This window comes from Halictus rubicundus, chromosome 1 (genome assembly GCF_050948215.1).
Source record: "Halictus rubicundus isolate RS-2024b chromosome 1, iyHalRubi1_principal, whole genome shotgun sequence".
NCBI lineage: Eukaryota > Metazoa > Arthropoda > Insecta > Hymenoptera > Halictidae > Halictus > Halictus rubicundus.
In genome coordinates this window covers 3,039,375-3,058,547 of record NC_135149.1, presented here as the reverse complement: position 1 = coordinate 3,058,547, position 19,173 = coordinate 3,039,375, and the positions used below count along the sequence as shown (strand labels likewise).

At 38.4% G+C, this 19,173-nt stretch overlaps 2 protein-coding genes across 4 annotated transcripts; one reads left to right on the top strand and one right to left on the bottom strand.

The window, feature by feature from the left end:
- Window positions 1–184: 184 nt before the first annotated feature.
- Window positions 185–6,360, top strand: Nd-pdsw (NADH dehydrogenase (ubiquinone) PDSW subunit). The gene is made up of 5 exons (XM_076786132.1): window positions 185–275; window positions 5,250–5,395; window positions 5,486–5,621; window positions 5,885–6,021; window positions 6,099–6,360. The coding sequence occupies exons 2-5, from the start codon at window positions 5,314–5,316 to the stop codon at window positions 6,221–6,223; spliced, it is 480 nt and encodes a 159-aa protein (XP_076642247.1). The 5' UTR covers window positions 185–275; window positions 5,250–5,313; the 3' UTR covers window positions 6,224–6,360.
- Marf1 (meiosis regulator and mRNA stability factor 1-like protein) lies at window positions 6,181–18,681 on the bottom strand. 3 transcript variants are annotated; one of them, XM_076786032.1, is made up of 24 exons: window positions 18,361–18,681; window positions 17,573–17,939; window positions 17,343–17,486; window positions 16,955–17,236; window positions 16,487–16,653; window positions 15,664–15,758; window positions 15,384–15,582; window positions 14,794–14,956; window positions 14,417–14,707; window positions 14,201–14,332; window positions 13,962–14,114; window positions 13,470–13,868; window positions 13,043–13,218; window positions 12,780–12,952; window positions 12,476–12,687; window positions 12,223–12,373; window positions 11,956–12,131; window positions 10,926–11,309; window positions 10,637–10,840; window positions 10,290–10,560; window positions 9,777–10,177; window positions 9,605–9,688; window positions 9,127–9,508; window positions 6,181–9,026 (listed from the first exon to the last, which is right to left on the bottom strand). In XM_076786032.1, the coding sequence occupies exons 2-24, from the start codon at window positions 17,897–17,899 to the stop codon at window positions 8,971–8,973; spliced, it is 5,022 nt and encodes a 1,673-aa protein (XP_076642147.1). In that variant the 5' UTR covers window positions 17,900–17,939; window positions 18,361–18,681; the 3' UTR covers window positions 6,181–8,970. The 3 variants fall into 3 exon arrangements, with proteins under 3 accessions (XP_076642147.1, XP_076642158.1, XP_076642168.1); XM_076786043.1 differs by having other exon boundaries at window positions 18,529–18,666; XM_076786053.1 differs by lacking the exons at window positions 16,487–16,653; window positions 16,955–17,236; window positions 17,343–17,486; window positions 17,573–17,939; window positions 18,361–18,681 and adding an exon at window positions 16,013–16,472.
- Window positions 18,682–19,173: the final 492 nt, after the last annotated feature.

Here is a 19,173-nt window from a genome sequence, read left to right as displayed (position 1 = left end):
AATGACCAGATTGCAGATGTTTGTTCAACTATATATATATATGATTTTTATAGACTGAATAGTTTATAGAAATAGGAATGAAATTGATAAATATCGATTTTTTCGATTTAAAAGTTCCTTCTAATTCCAAATGAAATGTGCACGATAATCGTTGTAATTTAAATCGGGTCTAACGTGTACTCTTCGCTACAACCAATCCAGACAATCAGGCCTTTTTTAAAGTGCCTGTTTCGTATGTAGTTCTTGGACCAATGGTTCTGTGACTGTAATATTAAGGGCCAGTTTTCCTACGTGGCCTTGAGTCGCCACGCTCCAAACAGGAACTAGGAGAAGCTTCCTAGCGATCTTCACGCTACAAACGGCCGCTAGGAGAAGCTCAAATGACAGTGTGTGTGCCGTGTACGTGCCGTGTGCGTGTGCCATGGTATGCCCCACACAACGCTAGATCCGCAAGAACGAAAAAGATTGCAAGGGTTCGGGAGGCGGCAAATCATTGTTCGATAATGCAAAGATGGGGCTTTCCAGGGGTGAAAAGCGTTAGATAAAAGATAAATCTAGAGCGCTCGCGAACGAACAGGTCCTACTTTTGCGTTTTCTAGGCGTAATTTGCAATATTCGGCAGAATGTAGATATAAGGACACATTTTCTTAAATAACCGGGTTCTTATTGAGAATGTTGACGGCGAGCGCTCTAGCGGTGACATATACAATGTCAATGCAACGCCTATTATATTGTATAATTACGTATTAAACAAAGGATTTGCCGCCCCCGAAAAACCATCCCACAGCTATTATTTTGCTCAAATATAGTTCCGGCATTTTTCGCTACGAGCGCTGTATTCTCTTTCCGATCATTGTCGTCGTCAGCAGTCACTATGCTCGAATGAGAGTCGTGCGGCACACTCACACACCGCCAGGTCGACGTGTACGTGTACCGATGAGAATAGCAGGTGTCCGGGATGCCGCGAATCATTCCTCGATAATGCAAAGATGGGGCTTATCAGTAGTCAAAAGCGCTAGATAAAAGTTAAATCTAGAGCGCTCGCCATCAAACAGGTCCGACTCTTGCATTTTCGAGCAACATTTTGCATTACTTGGTCGCATGGTGCCTGCCGTAGCTTCGTTCGAACAGCCGTGCCTCGGCACACTCACACACCGCTAGGTCGGCGTGTACGTGTACCGATGAGAATAGCAAGGGTCCGGGATGCCGCGAATCATTTCTCGATAATGCAAAGATGGGGCTTATCAGTAGTCAAAACCGCTAGATAAAAGATAAATCTAGAGCGCTCGCCATCAAACAGGTTCGACTCTTGCATTTTCGAGCAACATTTTGCATTATTCGGTCGCATGGTGCCTACCGTAGCTTCGTTCGAACAGTCGTGCCTCGGCACACTCACACACCGCTAGGTCGGCGTGTACGTGTACCTACGAGAATAGCAAGGGTCCGGGATGCCGCGAATCATTGCTCGATAATGCAAAGATGGGGCTTATCAGTAGTCAAAACCGCTAGATAAAAGATAAATCTAGAGCGCTCGCCATCAAACAGGTCCGACTCTTGCATTTTCGAGCAACATTTTGCATTATTCGGTCGCATGATGCCTGTCAGAGAGGCGATCTGAGCACGCGTGGCCGACAACGTAAACAACGGCGCTGCCGTAGCTTCGTTCGAACAGCAGTGCCTCGGCACACTCACACACCGCCAGGTCGACGTGTACGTGTACCGATGAGAATAGCAAGGGTCCGGGATGCCGCAAATCATTCCTCGATAATGCAAAGATGGGGCTTATCAGTAGTCAAAACCGCTAGATAAAAGATAAATCTAGAGCGCTCGCCATCAAACAGGTTCGACTCTTGCATTTTCGAGCAACATTTTGCATTATTCGGTCGCATGGTGCCTACCGTAGCTTCGTTCGAACAGTCGTGCCTCGGCACACTCACACACCGCTAGGTCGGCGTGTACGTGTACCTACGAGAATAGCAAGGGTCCGGGATGCCGCGAATCATTGCTCGATAATGCAAAGATGCGGCTTATCAGTAGTCAAAACCGCTAGATAAAAGATAAATCTAGAGCGCTCGCCATCAAACAGGTCCGACTCTTGCATTTTCGAGCAACATTTTGCATTATTCGGTCGCATGATGCCTGTCAGAGAGGCGATCTGAGCACGCGTGGCCGACAACGTAAACAACGGCGCTGCCGTAGCTTCGTTCGAACAGCAGTGCCTCGGCACACTCACACACCGCCAGGTCGACGTGTACGTGTACCGATGAGAATAGCAAGGGTCCGGGATGCCGCAAATCATTCCTCGATAATGCAAAGATGGGGCTTATCAGTAGTCAAAAGCGCTAGATAAAAGATAAATCTAGAGCGCTCGCCATCAAACAGGTCCGACTCTTGCATTTTCGAGCAACATTTTGCATTATTCGGTCGCATGGTGCCTGCCGTAGCTTCGTTCGAACAGCCGTGCCTCGGCACACTCACACACCGCCAGGTCGGCGTGTACGTGTACCTACGAGAATCACAAGGGTCCGGGATGCCGCGATTCATTGCTCGATAATGCAAAATGGCAGAGTTGGGCAAAATATTTATCTAAATAAAAATTTCGAATAACTAGTAAAAGATAAAAAAATTTTTATTCCTTATTCGAAAGTTCCAGTAAAGAAAGTATCTTTATTTGATGTGTATCGAATAATTTTATTCGACGAAAAAAGATAATTTTTTTTATTCGAAGCGGATTTATTCAAACTTCGAATAATTTTTTCATCTTTTATCTGTATTTTCTATTCGAAGGCTTCTAATAAATCTTCAAATTACTTTTACCGAGCGCGGAGCTTCAAAGACCCAGCGACGACAGACGACATACAATGTAAGCGGATGGAGAATCGCGCACATATGAAAGTTTAAACTTTTAGATTTTTCAATATATCCTCATGAAATTGTGACGAGCGAATGGAGGGGATGTTCCTGATGAAAATAAGGTCAAATTCGAGTGTAATCGAACAAGTTTCACTGATACGTAATGTTACAATAAAAATTACAATCTAATTAAAGACAGTCCAAATGATGTCGTGTTTGCACTCATTTTGATCGGAACAAGCTCTACAACTCATTCGTATAAACAATATTGTTCTGATTAAAAATGTAAAAGCATAAATTGCCAATAATGCTCGATTCTCCATCTGCTTACATTGTAGGCTGTTTGGCAGTGGCTGGGTCTTCGACGTTCGGCGCTCTCTGTCCTCCGGTCCGACCGGTTTATTCGTCGAGCTGGCAAAAGTTAGCCGAAGATTTATTCGAAGCCTTCGAATATATCTACAATTAAAAATATTAAACACAGTCCAATTTGTACCGCGTTTAGTGTCATTTTAATCAGAAGAATGCCACGAATTTGTTGGCGCAAGTCCCATAAAAAAATAATGAAAAATAAACAAGTTTTGCAATTGTATTGGTAGTTGTTTCACACCGATATCTCGCGACTCTACGAGCTCCGGACTTCAAAGACCAGCGACCGACCTACGGCCTACAATGTAAGCAGATGGAGAATCGAGCATTATTGGCAATTTATGTTTTTACATTTTTAATCAGAACAATATTGTTTATACGAATGAATTGTAGAGCTTATCCCGATGAAAATGAGTCCAAACACGACATCATTTGGACTGTCTTTAATGAGATTGTAATTTTTATCGTAACATTACGTATCAATGAAACTTGTTCGATTACACTCGAATTTGAACTTATTTTCATCAGGAAAATCCCCTCCATTCGCTCGTCACAATTTCATGAGGATATATTGAAAAATCTAAAAGTTTAAACTTTCATACTTGCGCGATTCTCCATCCGCTTACATTGTATGTCGTCTGTCGTCGCTGGGTCTTTGAAGCTCGGCGCTCGGTAAAAATAATTCGAAGATTTATTAGAAGCCTTCGAATAGAAAATAAAGATAAAAGATGAAAAAATTATTCGAAGTTTGAATAAATCCGCTTCGAATAAAAAAAATTATCTTTTTTCGTCGGATAAATTCTCGTCGAATAAAATTATTCGATACACATCAAATAAAGATACTTTCTTTACTTGAACCTTCGAATAAGGAATAAAAATTATCTTTTATCTTTTACTAGTTATTCGAAATTTTTATTTAGATAAATATTTTGCCCAACTCTGCCATTTTGCATTATCGAGGATTGATTCGCGGCATCCTGGACCCTAGCTATTCTCGTAGGTACACGTTACGCCGACCTACCGGTGTGTGTGTGTGCCGAGGCACAGCTGTTCGAACGAAGCTACGGCAGGCACCATGCGACCGAATAATGCAAAATATTGCTCGAAAATGCGAGAGTCGGACCTGTTTGATGGCGAGCGCTCTAGATTTATCTTTTATCTAGCGCTTTTGACTACTGATAAGCCCCATCTTTGCATTATCGAGGAATGATTCGCGGCATCCCGGACCCTTGCTATTCTCGTAGGTACACGTACGCGCCGACCTGGCGGTGTGTGAGTGTGCCGAGGCACAGCTGTTCGAACGAAGCTACGGCAGGCACCATGCGACCGAATAATGCAAAATATTGCTCGAAAATGCAAGAGTCGGACCTGTTTGATGGCGAGCGCTCTAGATTTATCTTTTATCTAGCGCTTTTGACTACTGATAAGCCCCATCTTTGCATTATCGAGGAATGATTCGCGGCATCCCGGACCCTTGCTAGTCTCATCGGTACACGTACACGCCGACTTGGTGGTGTGTGAGTGTGCCGAGGCACAGCTGTTCGAACGAAGCTACGGCAGGCACCATGCGACCGAATAATGCAAAATATTGCTCGAAAATGCAAGAGTCGGACCTGTTTGATGGCGAGCGCTCTAGATTTATCTTTTATCTAGCGCTTTTGACTACTGATAAGCCCCATCTTTGCATTATCGAGGAATGATTCGCGGCATCCCGGACCCTTGCTAGTCTCATCGGTACACGTACACGCCGACTTGGTGGTGTGTGAGTGTGCCGCGACACGGTTGTTCGAACGAAGCTACGGCAGCGCCGTCGTTTATGATGTCGACCACGCATGCTCAGATCGCCTCTATTGTCAGAGATCATGCGACCGAATCAGAGAGGATACTCGGAAAATGCCACTCGACACTGAATGTGGAAAGTGCACCCAGCTCCCCATACTGGACGAAAATGTTACTATTTAGCTTCTTCTAGTGGCCGTTATAGCGGTACTATCGACTGTTCAAGGCCACCTGGGAAAACTGGCCCTTAAATCAAATCTTTACAGGTGAATTCAGTCGTTCTCCTGGCCCTTTGTATAGATTGATCGCAAAGAAATGGACGAAGATACGAATAAATTCAGCCGCTTTATAAAATCCATAATTTACATGCTAGATGCGCCAGTCATCTTTGTCCGAGGTATTATCTAATCAGACACATTTGGTTATGTTATTATTATAACAGGTACAGAAAGAAATAATGATTAACTAAACCCTTCACGTTTCACAGAAAAAATTGTCGAACCAAATCAGAAGAAATATCCATGGTACCATCAACAATTCCGTCGAGTTCCAACAATTGATACATGTCATGAACGAGACATAGCTTGTTACGTCGAGGCAAATTATCAATTTCTACGTGATAAGTAATATCAGTTTCCATAACGTTCAAATTGTCTATTTATACAAATAGGTTTTTGCAATCTGATACAGAGTGCTTTCAGAATTACAAATTAACAAAGGAAGATTCTCGATCAGGAAAAATGTATTGTTTTGTCTTATAATTGTTTTTTCTAAATGTTTAAACGATCAAAGATCGGGAATCTTTTGTTGCAAGTAAAAAACTTTAGACAATCAGATACGCTACGAATGTACAAAATGAAGTCTATATGGTAAAATTTCGTTTTAGAATGGTCGACGAGGAGATCTTGAGTATATTAAGAGATCGGTATGAACACTGCGCATGGGAGAACTATGAGGATAAAGAAGTTTGCAGTCATTTAAAGAAGACATACGACGATGCTGCCACAGCCTATTTCATAAAATGTAAGGTTTTACAGTTAAAGATACCGTATAAAGCTATGTAAATACGATTTAATATAGATGTTTCTTGAAAAACACAGATGGAGACCTTGGTTTTAACTGCAATGTGCGTTCCGCTTTCATGAAACAAAAGCATCGTATGATCTGGGAAAGACGACACGGACCTGTTGGAAGCGGTATGAATGAAAAATATCTTTCCACTTAATAATATTAAGTTTTGTAGATAATTAATCGATGTAACACGTATAGCCCATTGGAAGAGAAAATCTGCGTTTACATCATTGTATAGCGACTCTATAAAACGAGCCAAATAAACTAATTTATAAAGTATACAAAACCATATTTTTCATGTCTTTCGTAATCAATATTTCAATGTGTAATCAATATGTAATTTTCTTTTTATTTGTTTCCTATTTTGACAGCATATAAAAACATTTGTTTCCTATTTCAATGGCATATAAATACTTGTTCAGAAGATTCCATTGATTTCATCGAAGATTTCACTTTACAATTTTGTTTACGTTCATTATTACAATAAAACTTTCCGATACAATTGTTTTCTTACAATGCTTTATGTATTTCATCAACATTTCCTGCATACAGACCAATTGAATTTTCTATTAGTCGGAATGTTAATACCGAATACATATACATAAAGCAATAAATATACTTACAGAAACGTAAGTTAAGTGGGGTAATATTACAAATTTAAAAGAATATAAAAAACATTCCTTACACGACTAATAGAAAATCGTAATTGTATCAGATTCATTCGATTAAAAAAAAAAGAAAAAATAATAAGCGAAATAAAAATTATCACTAGCTTTTGCATAAATATAAAATACAATAGAATCGATTCTTACGTAATAAATATATAACACGTAACAAAAGTATTTCGTATAATTCGTATAAATTAATAGATAATGATCGCAGGATACCGGGAAGTCTCATAAAAATACTAATACATGATTGTCGATCAACGAATCGTAAATTTTAATACTATGAAATTGATTGATATATCGCATCGTTACTCTGTTTCCTTTTTATTTTCTTTTTCATTTTCAAGCAATGTAACTACTTCGAATTACGATGACGTAGTGGCAATTTCCGTGTCTCTCGGTTACAGTAAATACACGACTTGGACTTTCTTACGGCTGCGAAACTGTACATGTACTTTATTTTCAATCGAACAAATCCCTTAATAATTAAAATAAAATATGAGATCAACAAGATCATTTACGTGTAACTCGTGGAGAGCAATCTTTCCTGTTACTATCTTGCGTTATGTCTTTAAATCTACTAATAATGGAACGTTGCAGCATAACGAATGCCAACATTATTAATTTTTTCTCTTCAATGAAAACACAAAATATTCTAATAAAATAGTACCGACATTTTAAAAGTAAATGTTCTGTGATCCGATCGATACAATTGATTCTACAGAGTCTACAGTACGTTTTGTCTTATTCTCGATAAAACATTTTTTTTTTATTCCTTGTCACCGCATTACAATCTTTTCGAGGAATTAGTCTCAATTTGATTTCATAAAAGTCTGATTTCGTACGTTCTTTTCGATTTTTGCGACTTTAAGCTTTTTGGCAACGACTATACGGGTATTTCATATTTCATTCGTTTTAAAATTACTTTCGCGTACACATTGAGACAGTGTGACGTTTCAAAGTATCATACAAGGTCCTCCAATTATCATTAAAACATTCGAAATACATTCACTTGTAATACAATTTTAAAAAATCACATGTGCTATATAAAAACAAACGGATAATAATGAAGGGAATTCATTGACACAAATGGTTTTATAGTTGGTAACGACGCTATATCTAGACACGACAATTTCATTAATATTTTTTAATGCAAATCATTCTTTAGAACAATAATTTTCAATAAATAATAGGTTCGGGCCAGTGGTATTCAAATCGCGATAGATAGTTTTGTTAATTAAAGATAAACAAAATGTATAAAATATTTTGCATATACATATATGTATAATATTACACATAGAAGAACATTTATTTTAGTGGCGTATGCTTCTTTTTAGACAGAATCTTTTCAGAACTATTATCAATTGCCAGTTATCAACTCAGAGATTAATATTAGAGTTGGCCCAAACCTATGAAATTTGCGGAATTATTGCCAATTTTAAGTTTACCCTCGTGTATTTATATATCATTTGCACTCTCCCTTTCTATTCTATATCACAGTACGAAAAATGCCACATGAATTTTTTTTATACAGTATAATCGATACATATCACTCGGTACAAACGCCGCACACGTATTCACATTTTTCAAATTAGAAATCATAGCTACTTAGTACATAGGTATTATTATCGTGTGGAGATATATAGTATATACATACATACATAGATACATACATACATACATACATATACATATATATATATATTTTATCATACTCTTTGAAAATATATTCTGCTCTTTGTCGCGTATGTATCAAATCCATATATACATACATATACATATACACATATATATGTATATATATATACACATGTATATATATATGTATATATATATACTACTACTAGCATTGTGTTTCAAATATAAATAAGGAGGGGTACCTACCATTCAGGAAACGATGAATAGGTATTGAGCCCGTTGTGTTACAGCCTACCGAGATGCTAGAAATCCCTTCTTTATTAATCCCGAATAACACACATTTCAACAAAGGGAAATGCGTGTTAGCGATGCTTGTGTGTTGCGTGTGTGCACGCGCGCGCGCACGTGTGTGTGAGCTTCGATGCCAGAGCTTCATCGCTTTCAGCGTAGACGACGACGTTTGTACATTATCAAACTCTCTCGCTCTCTCTCTCTTTCTCTCTCTCGCTCTCTCTCTCTCTCTCTCTCTCTCTCTCTCTCTCTCTCTCTTTCTCTCTCTCTCTCTCTCTCTCTCTCTCTCTTCATATGCCATTCTTTAGGATTCGATGGGTTGATTGAACTGAGCAGCTAAACGACGTTTTCCCGTGAACACTGCAAAAGACGAACGTTGACATACGAACAAGCATCATCTATCTACATAATATATCGAATAACTGAGAATAACTAGAGAACGCTGTGTCTGATTACGTACATTGCTTCGTGGGAGTGTTTTGTTTTTCGTGTTGAGTATCGGCAACCTCTGCGATACTGCTATCGTTGTCGGTGTTCTTAGAATCAATTTCGTCCGTTGAAATATTGGCATGTTCCTCTCGCTTGTCCGCAAAGAATTGCGTGCTTTTAATGTTCTCCGTGAACACATTTTTCTTCGGAGTTAACGATAGCGAAGGTAGCGGTAGCTCGGAAGGATGAGGAGCCACGACCAAGTTACGTTTCGAGGAGAAGTAAGGAGACGTGCGCGGATTCAAAGGATTCGCAGCTGCCGGCAACAGGTTTTTTGTCGGTGACAGCAAGTTTGATACACTGTCGCCCGATAGGATTTGACTCCAAGAAAGAGGTAGAGTTAGTGGAGGAACCTATACAAAAAAGAAAAAAAAAAATCGATAGTCAAGTAAAATAAATCGCGTTAATTCTGATTGTACCATGCAAGAAAAGAGCAGCCATTCGCTCACCTGTACATTGGTATGCTCATCTTGTGGATACATGAACTTGGTGGGAGTTGTCCAAACTGAAGATTCCCATTGATCTTTGCTCTCCTAGAGTTCGGAAGAATGATTTACCAATGAAACAAGTTCAGAAGTACTGGCGTACGACCGGAAGAAGGATGAAATACTTAAAAAATACCTCGAGTGGAGAATCTGGTTTTGGTGGTGGCGGTGGTGATGGTGGTGGTGGTGGTGGTGGTGGTGGTGGAAACGCGGGTGGTATGATCGGAGTGCGCATCAAGCTCTTAAGGAAACTTTCGCCTCCGCTCTCCTGCAACGACCAATTAATCAATTGATCTTCCGACGTCGACATCTTCCAGTACGTATCAGATTCTTTGGACCAAAGAGCAGTTTCGTTGGATTGCTTCCAGGAAATCTGGCTTTCGGTGGCTTGTCCTGCCCATTTTAACGGGCACGATAACGGAGTATTTGAAACATTGACACGGTAGGAGGAATCGCTTTCGAGCGATTCGTTGCTGGAGTCCGTATCGCGGTACGATGATGCCGATGTGGAAGCGGGTGGCAATGGAATACCAACGGCTGTTTCGGAAAGAGAGAAAATCCATCATTAAAATCTGAACACTTTTTCGTATAAACAATTACACTATTTCACAATTCTACAATTCCACATGTCCGCAAGTCAGTTACGTACCAACAAGTTTCTTATTTAGGTGTATAATTGTTTTGTTACGTTGCGTCAACTGTATCGTGACTGTACAGGGCAAGGCTTGCAAAAGCGCGAACACTGTTGAAAATCCGTATTTTGCCGGCTTACAGACAGATCCTATAGTTGACAAGTATGCAGTCTCAAATTGTGGAAGTCTCAATGTTCCACCGTAATTCATCATCACGCGGTATAAGTTGCAAGCGAAGCTATGTAATGGACTGAGTTCTATGAATTCCTCGTTATCTACCGTTGTAAACTGAAAAATCGTCGTTCCACTTACGTAAAGAAATCATACGCAAATTCTTTGCAGCACCATTCGTTTCGAGACTTACCTTAACAACGTTCGAGTGATTTTGTTTAAGTTCGTCGATGTTGCATAACTTTGAATAATACTGGCTGTACAATTGTTGGAACTGTTTAAGCGACGTTTTGTGTTCAGGTTTGTCCATTAATATTCGACGGCATTGTAACGTTAATTGCTGCAAATGAGACTTATCTATCAGCACAACTACTGGGCCAGTTGCCAAATAAATTATCTGAAAATTGAAGCGTTGTTACGTAACGTAAGCTGAAAGCGAATACGAGTTTCGATCTCGATCTTGATTTTGATGTTGAGACTACCTTTACTGTATCTCCGAGCTTCTGCATAAGTTGCAGGATAGACGCGCAATCGAACAGTTCTGGTTTTAGCGCGTAACCAAACTGTCGGAGAAAACTCTGTGGAATGCTGGAGATGCTGAGACAACCTTTTGACCGTGCGATTAATTTAGATATTTGTTCGGAAAGTACGCGGACACCTTCCTTTTCCGTTAGGGAGATCTGTCGTTCTCCTGAATTGTTATCTTCGATCTTGACCACGTCCGGTATGGCCTCGAACAGCTCGATCAATTTGGTGAAACCGTAATCGGACACTCGACATTGATGACCAAAATGATGATGATACGAAGGCACAAATTTATTAAATTGCATTCTGCATTGAGGCGCGTGCCGTAACAATTCCACAACCTGTGCGCGAAGGGATCAATGTAGTTTCATTAAAATATGTATAATTATCTCCATAAAATAGTTTCAACGTTACATATTACTAGATTGCGGATTTCATGCATTTATGACAATAATTTTCTGGGCTGCTTTCTGCGACCGAGGGGGCGATGTGGAATACTGTAAAGTCTTGATCTATGCCGAACGGAGCTACACGATCTTAGTCAGTTCGTTTATCCCCTCCACTGGGGGTATACCCCGTGAGGGGCCTTGAAGCTCGAGAGACCTCGGTCACCGAGGAGTGTAACATAATACGGGTCCGTTATATCGGTGTGAGACCACTACTAATCCAATAACAAAACTTCTTTATTTTTCATTATTTCCTATTTTCAGTATTGTCCTTTTCTACGTTCGGCGTGGATCAAAGAATAGTATCTCCTGGCCGATATATGTCCCTAGCTAGACCCGTGTTTTGGACATATATCGAGTAAACAGTGTATGTAGTGCGCCTTCGGCCGCGCGGTCCATGTTTACACTCACTGTCCTTTTTCTACGTTCGATGCGGTCGACACGATCACAAGAAAACAGTAGATCTACACGATCTATGCCACAGCACGGACTCGAGGATTGGATACCCGAGGACTGTTAATATCTGGTTATTATATTTTACCTCTACAGCGAATTGTTTCGTTCGTTCGACCTCTTCCGCAGTTTGTTCCCGTTTTGGTATTGCTATCATTTTGTCTCCATCGTTGATAGTTGTGACGACAACGGTGTTTTCGGACACTTCGCCAAGGATGTCTTCAATCTCACAAACGCCGTAATCCACAATGTCCCATGGCTTGGCTGTACATGGTACTCTGATTACTTATCTGATCTCAATACAACACGATATTACAATACAAATGCTTGAACAAATGAAAAAACGTTTAGCTACCTATTACTCTGGCATAAACACTGGGGAATTCTGATAGTGCTACTTGTTTGCTGGCTTTAGATTTTAGAACTCTTAACAGATCCGATGTAAAACGACGTACTTGAGCTCGGTGAGACAATGTTACCACTCGATTATTTCCTTCGCCCATCACCTGAAACGACGGGTGGTATGATCCATATTTCTATTTCTTAAATTGAATCTCTTGCAAACTACGGATGACAGAGAAAAACAAATAATTTTTTCCTTGATTTACCTGCACAGTATGTGTTAGCGCTTCCAATAGGTCGATAAGTTTAGTGAATCCGTAATCGGCGACCCTGCATTGTCGTCCAAAGTGATGATGATATGCTGGTATAAATCGAGTAAACGGCAATTGACAGTGTGGAGCGGTTTTCAAAAGATCGACCAACTCGCGACTAAAAAGTGCTAGTTGATTCGCAAGTGGGGGACTTACACACTTGTTTTCTGGAGAAGAATGTTGCACGTGGGTATCGTTAAAAAAAAACAAGAAAGCGATACTGTACTTACGTATGTACATTCCGATCGAATGATCTTACCTTCGTGATTATGATCGAGAGTTTGATTCCCTATCCAAATAAGATATTTAACGCTGCCCATACCTTGCTTCAATTCTACGCAAGACAAACAGGATACCAAATGTTCCAGAGGTACCCCGTTATCAACTACCTGTAGTTTTTCTTTGAACTCGGCCTCATAACAATTTGGCAAGCTGAAACGATTAATCGCAAGTAGATTGATTGAAAGAGATACAGTACTGAACTCGTCGAACATTATATTAATAAGATCGTAAATGGTATACCTAGGCAGTGGTAAACTTCCGCTGTGTGTACTTAGTAATTGATGTATACGCGAATCAAGAACTTTTAAAGAAATGTTTACATTAGGAAGCGACGCTACTTTTTGCTCGGCCCATCCTTTATCCGACCATGGTTTTATCATATGAATGGTACAGTATGGTAGTTCTACTTGTTCTTCCTAAAAAACGAGATATTGCCCTTTGATCTCGTGTATACAATGCATTTGATACGAGTAAGCTATATTTATTATTTCAGAAACTATTCATCGCTTTGAGCTGTCGTCACAGCTCCTCGACGGTAAAAGGAACAACGATGTTGTAGCTCTACTATTACTGGAAAAGCTCGAACTCGGCTTCTTTTGCATCATTTTTAATTAATTGCTTATAATTTCAAATGCTCGATAATGCTAAAGAATTCATCGATACACACCTGAGCCGTTGTATTCAGACAAGGTGATGGGGTATTCCTGTGATCTGGATTTAGAGATACCATCCTACCACCAGGATTCTCGGTGACGATACAAACATCCTTCATCTTGTACAGCTCCGAAACGCTGATGGAAATCATGAAACGACTCTCGTACATTTCACGGAATTTAAAAAGCGGAAGCTTATGTCCTGGTACTTCTTGCAACAACATCACAATCTGCGCGCGTACAACCTGGGGACTTGCTCTACCGCTATGAGCGTACGCTATTAGAATACGTTTATAGCCGACTTTGCGTCGATGTAATTGAGAAATCGCATATTGAGCGTCTGATAAGGAAGGTACTTTGACGCTGGCAGCAAAATTACCATCGGACTGTGTAAAAATTGAGACGTTTAATACCTGAAAAAGTACAAGTACAGTGAGTATTTAAGTTGCTTATTAGTTATTCGAACGCAAAGAAGAAATCAAAATAAAAATATTAAATATCAATACCATTACGTGTTCCAGAAAGATCGAGGCAAGCATGTGCCTCATCTTTTTTGGATTAATACTTTGGTCTAGATTAGTTACTTGCAATTCAATAGGTGTGCAAGTTTCGTTGTTCGTTGAACTTCCATTGTGGCTATTTATTGGATTGAAGAATTTCTGAAATGACAAATAGATCCTGTATGTAGTAATCGTCTAGAGGACGCAAAGAATGACAATTAAAATAAATAAAAACAATAAAAGACCTCCACTTCTTCGTTCTCTGCATCGCTCAGTTGATAAGGAGACGTACGATTGTTTTGATGACTGGTTGTTTGTACAGAATTTTCGTACGGTGACGGTGTTCTAGCGTTACATGCAGGCGTAGGTTGTTGACTCTTCAAAAATAAAGAGGCGAACAATGAAAATACATAGGTATATGGAAATTGATTCATTGACAATGTGTGCAATGTGTTTCATACCTGTCCATTCCACTGATTTCGTTCTCGCAGTTGCAGATCGCACATTGGAGACGGACTGCGACGTTTGAACGCATTCGATTGAGAGTGCCCGTTTCCATTGAAATTCGCTGAAACATTTAACGAAGGATGTTGCTGCCGTGACCCACTCCACTCGGGAGGTTGAACAAAAGAATTATGTGTTCCCCGTATACGTCTCAAACCCTCCGGAGTTCGAGAGGACACATTATTCGTGACTGTATTATCCCGAGCCTGCGGGATATGAATTCTTCTACTAAGTAATTTTTTCTCCACCTTCAAATTATTAGTAAAAATCGATTAGTAAGAAAAACATAGTGAACCTTTACATCTCTGAAAGCGATATGAACAATTGTACATACTTTATACTGTTCCTCCCACATATGACCAAATTGTGGTGAACCAGAGATTTGCCAAAATAATGGAGATTGGACCCTTGCAAGCTCATTATAGGCTCTATTAAAAGTTACGTTATTATTACTCGAATATGATCTCCCAACGAAAATTGACGGTTGTTGAATCATTCTGTAAAGGGTAAATATAACAGATGAAAGAGAGATATTTCGAAGAATTGTATCGTAATCTTTTGTAACGACAAATCAGATAAGATCAAAGTTCTCACAATCTCATTGCCCGAATCAGCAAGGACAGTAGTATTCGTCTACTCGCGACTCGAAGGCTCTGATCTCGGATATCATCATTCGTGAAAGATTACTTATTACTAAATACATATATTATTAACTACCAGAAACTTGTTACTAGATTTTGTTTCAATGACAGTGCTAAAGCTAAAAGCAGTTCAATGAATTCCCTTTCTAATAATGGTCTCCAAAAAAAAAAAAAAAACAACAAAGAAAGTTAGCTGGTAATATATGCCACTCGAAATAACTTGTTGGCTTACAAATAAAATGGATAAGGCAAGTAAAGCGTTGGATGCGGTGCATAGAATTACCCTGGTGGAGCAGAGACAGGAGTGCAATGAGCACTCCAGGGCGAAGCATATGTTCCAAGAACTGGAGACGACGACTGATAATGTGGAATTTGAAGGGTTCTTCCATCCGTTACCGAAGCACTCGCACTATACATTTCTTTTGACGAACTAATTGCAATTTCTGATTCACTCACTGCACGATTTCTGTTTGTAAAGTTTCCTGCGATCATAAATAATTATGTTATTAACGTGTATCATATACAATATCAACCTATAGAGATATAATATCGGAATAAATTACCTTGAAATTTTTGAAAATAACTCTCGCTTTTATTCAGCAATTTTACCGAAATTTCCGAACCAAGGACAATTTTTCTATTCATATGTTTCCGAGCCCTAACAAAAAAAAAGCCACGTTGTTATTGAGCAATGCTAAGTAACTGTAATTACAAGGTTCCACTACAGAAGATAATCAAATTTGTCTATAAATGACCTTTGAAGGACACAGAACATGTTATATTTATGATATAAATTCGAAATTCAGTTAATTGCCTTTTGGAACCTACATACAATATATTTGAACGGATTCTTTTAGTCGCCTTAAAATACATGATTTTGTTGTTTAATATACATATACGCTAACGACTTACCTTGTATATAAATAAAATCATTGGATCGAGTCAACATTGTAATACACATAAAATAAAACGATAAATAATAACGATATATCGGATAATAAGTTTGAACGGTAACAGCACGATGTACATAAATGAAACAAATACGTTGTACAAATCTAAATTATAATCTTTCTACAGTACCACTATGTTCGTTACATTGCTGTTCACAGTTTGAAATCTATCTTATTTATGTGTTTGTCCCTACTACTCGAAAAGTAGGTGTTTACTTAATATCCGACAGTCCAATGGAGTATCGGTAATTACTAATAGGTGATTGGTTGTAGAAAGGGCGGCCTCTTTAAACCCGAGGAGCTGTACTACCAATGTACTACCCTTATTGCTCGCGTTGCAATTCAATGAAAAAACGATAAGAAACTTACAGAATGGTACCGTACATATATGTACAAAGCAACGTTTAGTATTGATTAACACATAAAAAATATATACCTTTTTGCTAAGATTCGCGAAGTGAAACGTATAACTGCATTACTCGATTGAACTTTTATTACACGTCCACCACAGTTTTCTGATAATTGTTTAAGGCGACGTTTAATGGACGAAACATCTTGATCTTTAGGAAGGTTATAAACTAGAAGATAATAAAATGCAGTAACCTGTAAGGAACATGAATTTTACAAAATACTAAAAAGTTGAAAATCTCAGGAGAACTAATACTTTCGTTCGTCATGCAAAGACACATCATGTGTTAGTATAGCAACAGAAATATTAATGAAGACAAACAAATTGATGGAGAGACACACACAGTGTTCAAAATGAAAAAAAAATCAGAAAGCGTAGAACTTATGAAAAGCAGTTTATTGTATAATGAAAAAAATTTAGTGATGAAAAGAAAAAATAAAGATAGCCCCTTATTACTAACTGGTAGGACCTAGCATATGTTATTGTATCTTTTACCTCTAGAGTACTGGACGGCAGTGATTCCATAAGTTCTGAAAATTCATAATGCTCATTGGCACAGACTATTAACGCATCAGAAGTATCCTTCATATGTAAAAGTATCACATGGATTTTCTTTCTGTAACGTAAATCACTGAGATCAGCAGCAAAATCAATATCGCTAGATATTAAAATCACAGCTGCTGGACTTCCGTGTATATCCGCGAACCTCCTTATGGACTGTTTTAGCTTTTCATCCGCAGCATTTTTACAGCTTCCAGAAACGTGTATTAAATTAACCTAATGTGTATAATAACGTTATCCTTGGTATATATAGTGAAGAAGTTCAAAAATTTCTGTAGAACAGATAATACAAATTTTTTACAAATACATTTGATAAGTTTACCTGAGCATCGTTTAATTCTTTCACAACCTGACTAGTCTCCTTCCGCACATCACAAACAACAATAAATTCTGCTTCTTTGTAACCGCTAAAAAATTTATCTCTAATTACTTGTGTCACTGCTATAGCAGATCGTCCTTTAGGAACCTGAAATAAGCGTACACGATACAATTAAAAAGTACACAAATACTTTTGCTAATTAATTAATTATTTGTCAACAATGTGATGCAAACATGACAATTTTCTATGTCCCAAAATACTCCGATAGGTGGTAGATATGCTGGTAAAGTTGGCAAATTGATCGGACTCTCATGATGTAAAAGAGAACAATCGTGTTTGCGTTGACTAAACAATGGCCAAGTAGACGGTTGCGTTTCATCTCTAAAGCTACCGTTATTGGTATTGGTGTCGCTCAGTGTTTGTAACGTGTTGCTTCCAACATTTTGCGACGAAACTTTTTGTGCGGATAGTAACTGTAACAATCTCTCGTTAAGACCTTCAATTTCGTCTTTATCGTTTGCACAGAGTGCATGATAATTCGTAGTGTCTTGGTCTGCCATGTGTTTTATGAGGTATCATTTAGCATTCCGAGCGTATAACCTGCAAATAATATAACAAACACGACATAATACACTTTCTAAAACGTACAAAGGAAGAAAAAAAATAGCAGTAGAGTCTAAGAAATGTTATCATCCAAGTGATAAATTGAGTACAATAATCTGATAACTGGACTGCAAATTTTTCTGCAAATTTAAATGTTTTTACTTTTCTTTGAAACTTAGAGTTAAATAAAAGCTTATCTCTTCTGTGAATAGTTTCGAGAAGTTTAAAATTAAGTAAATCTTATCGAAGCATTTATTCTGTTGTATTCATCGCACTTCTATACTACATATAAACGCAATAAATGTGCAGCCGAATGAACAAACACACGTATAATTATATCTAATCTTGAAAATGTTATGCAAAATTAGTACCAACAACATTCACAGCGTAATACAGTGTAGAAAGATTCGTACGTTACCTGAAACATTAACTCATTATAGTCAGAAAAGTCTATGTAAGAGACGCAGATAAACAGATCGTTGTCAAACGTTAGACAGATGTAACTTTCTCAATACGTTTTTAAAGAACGATTACAAGAAATATCGTACGAATATAGAAATTCAGGACCAAAATTCATATCACGTACAAGAAACAAACACCGAGTAAGTAAACGAACGTGCAACTACTATGTATCAATGTATCCGATTTACTATCTCTCCCGCTTCTTGCGTCCCGTGAAATGTGAAAACGCACACATCTTATACACGAGCACAAAGCCAATGGAGACCAACAGAGACTGAACTGGACAGACTGTTCACAAATAGTAATTTTATATCACTAGCCAAAAATTACTAAATTGTGCTCGAATAAATAAAAGAAATATCAATCTATCGGAAATAGATTACAGGTATTCAGTAGTTAAAAATAAAATAAATTTGAAATTTCTATAAATCCTAATAAAGTTTGTCGATTTTCTCTCCATTTGACCAAAACCTATAGACCGAAAAGCAGCTTTGCAAATTGAAAATTCCTAAGTATCAACGAATACGTAATCTGAAAAAACTAAGTATACTTAATCTCAGACTTTTATTTTTTGCACTTTATTTTATATATATATATAAATAATGTATGCCACAATGTATAGTGATAGCATTCTGGTGATAGTGACTCTCCTTGCCCAATCGGAACGATTGTCTTTTCCAAATTGAACATTACGAAGAAATACAAATTTAAGAAATATTACGTACCACATTGTAATATACTAAAAGAAAAAAATACGTGTTCTTTTCGT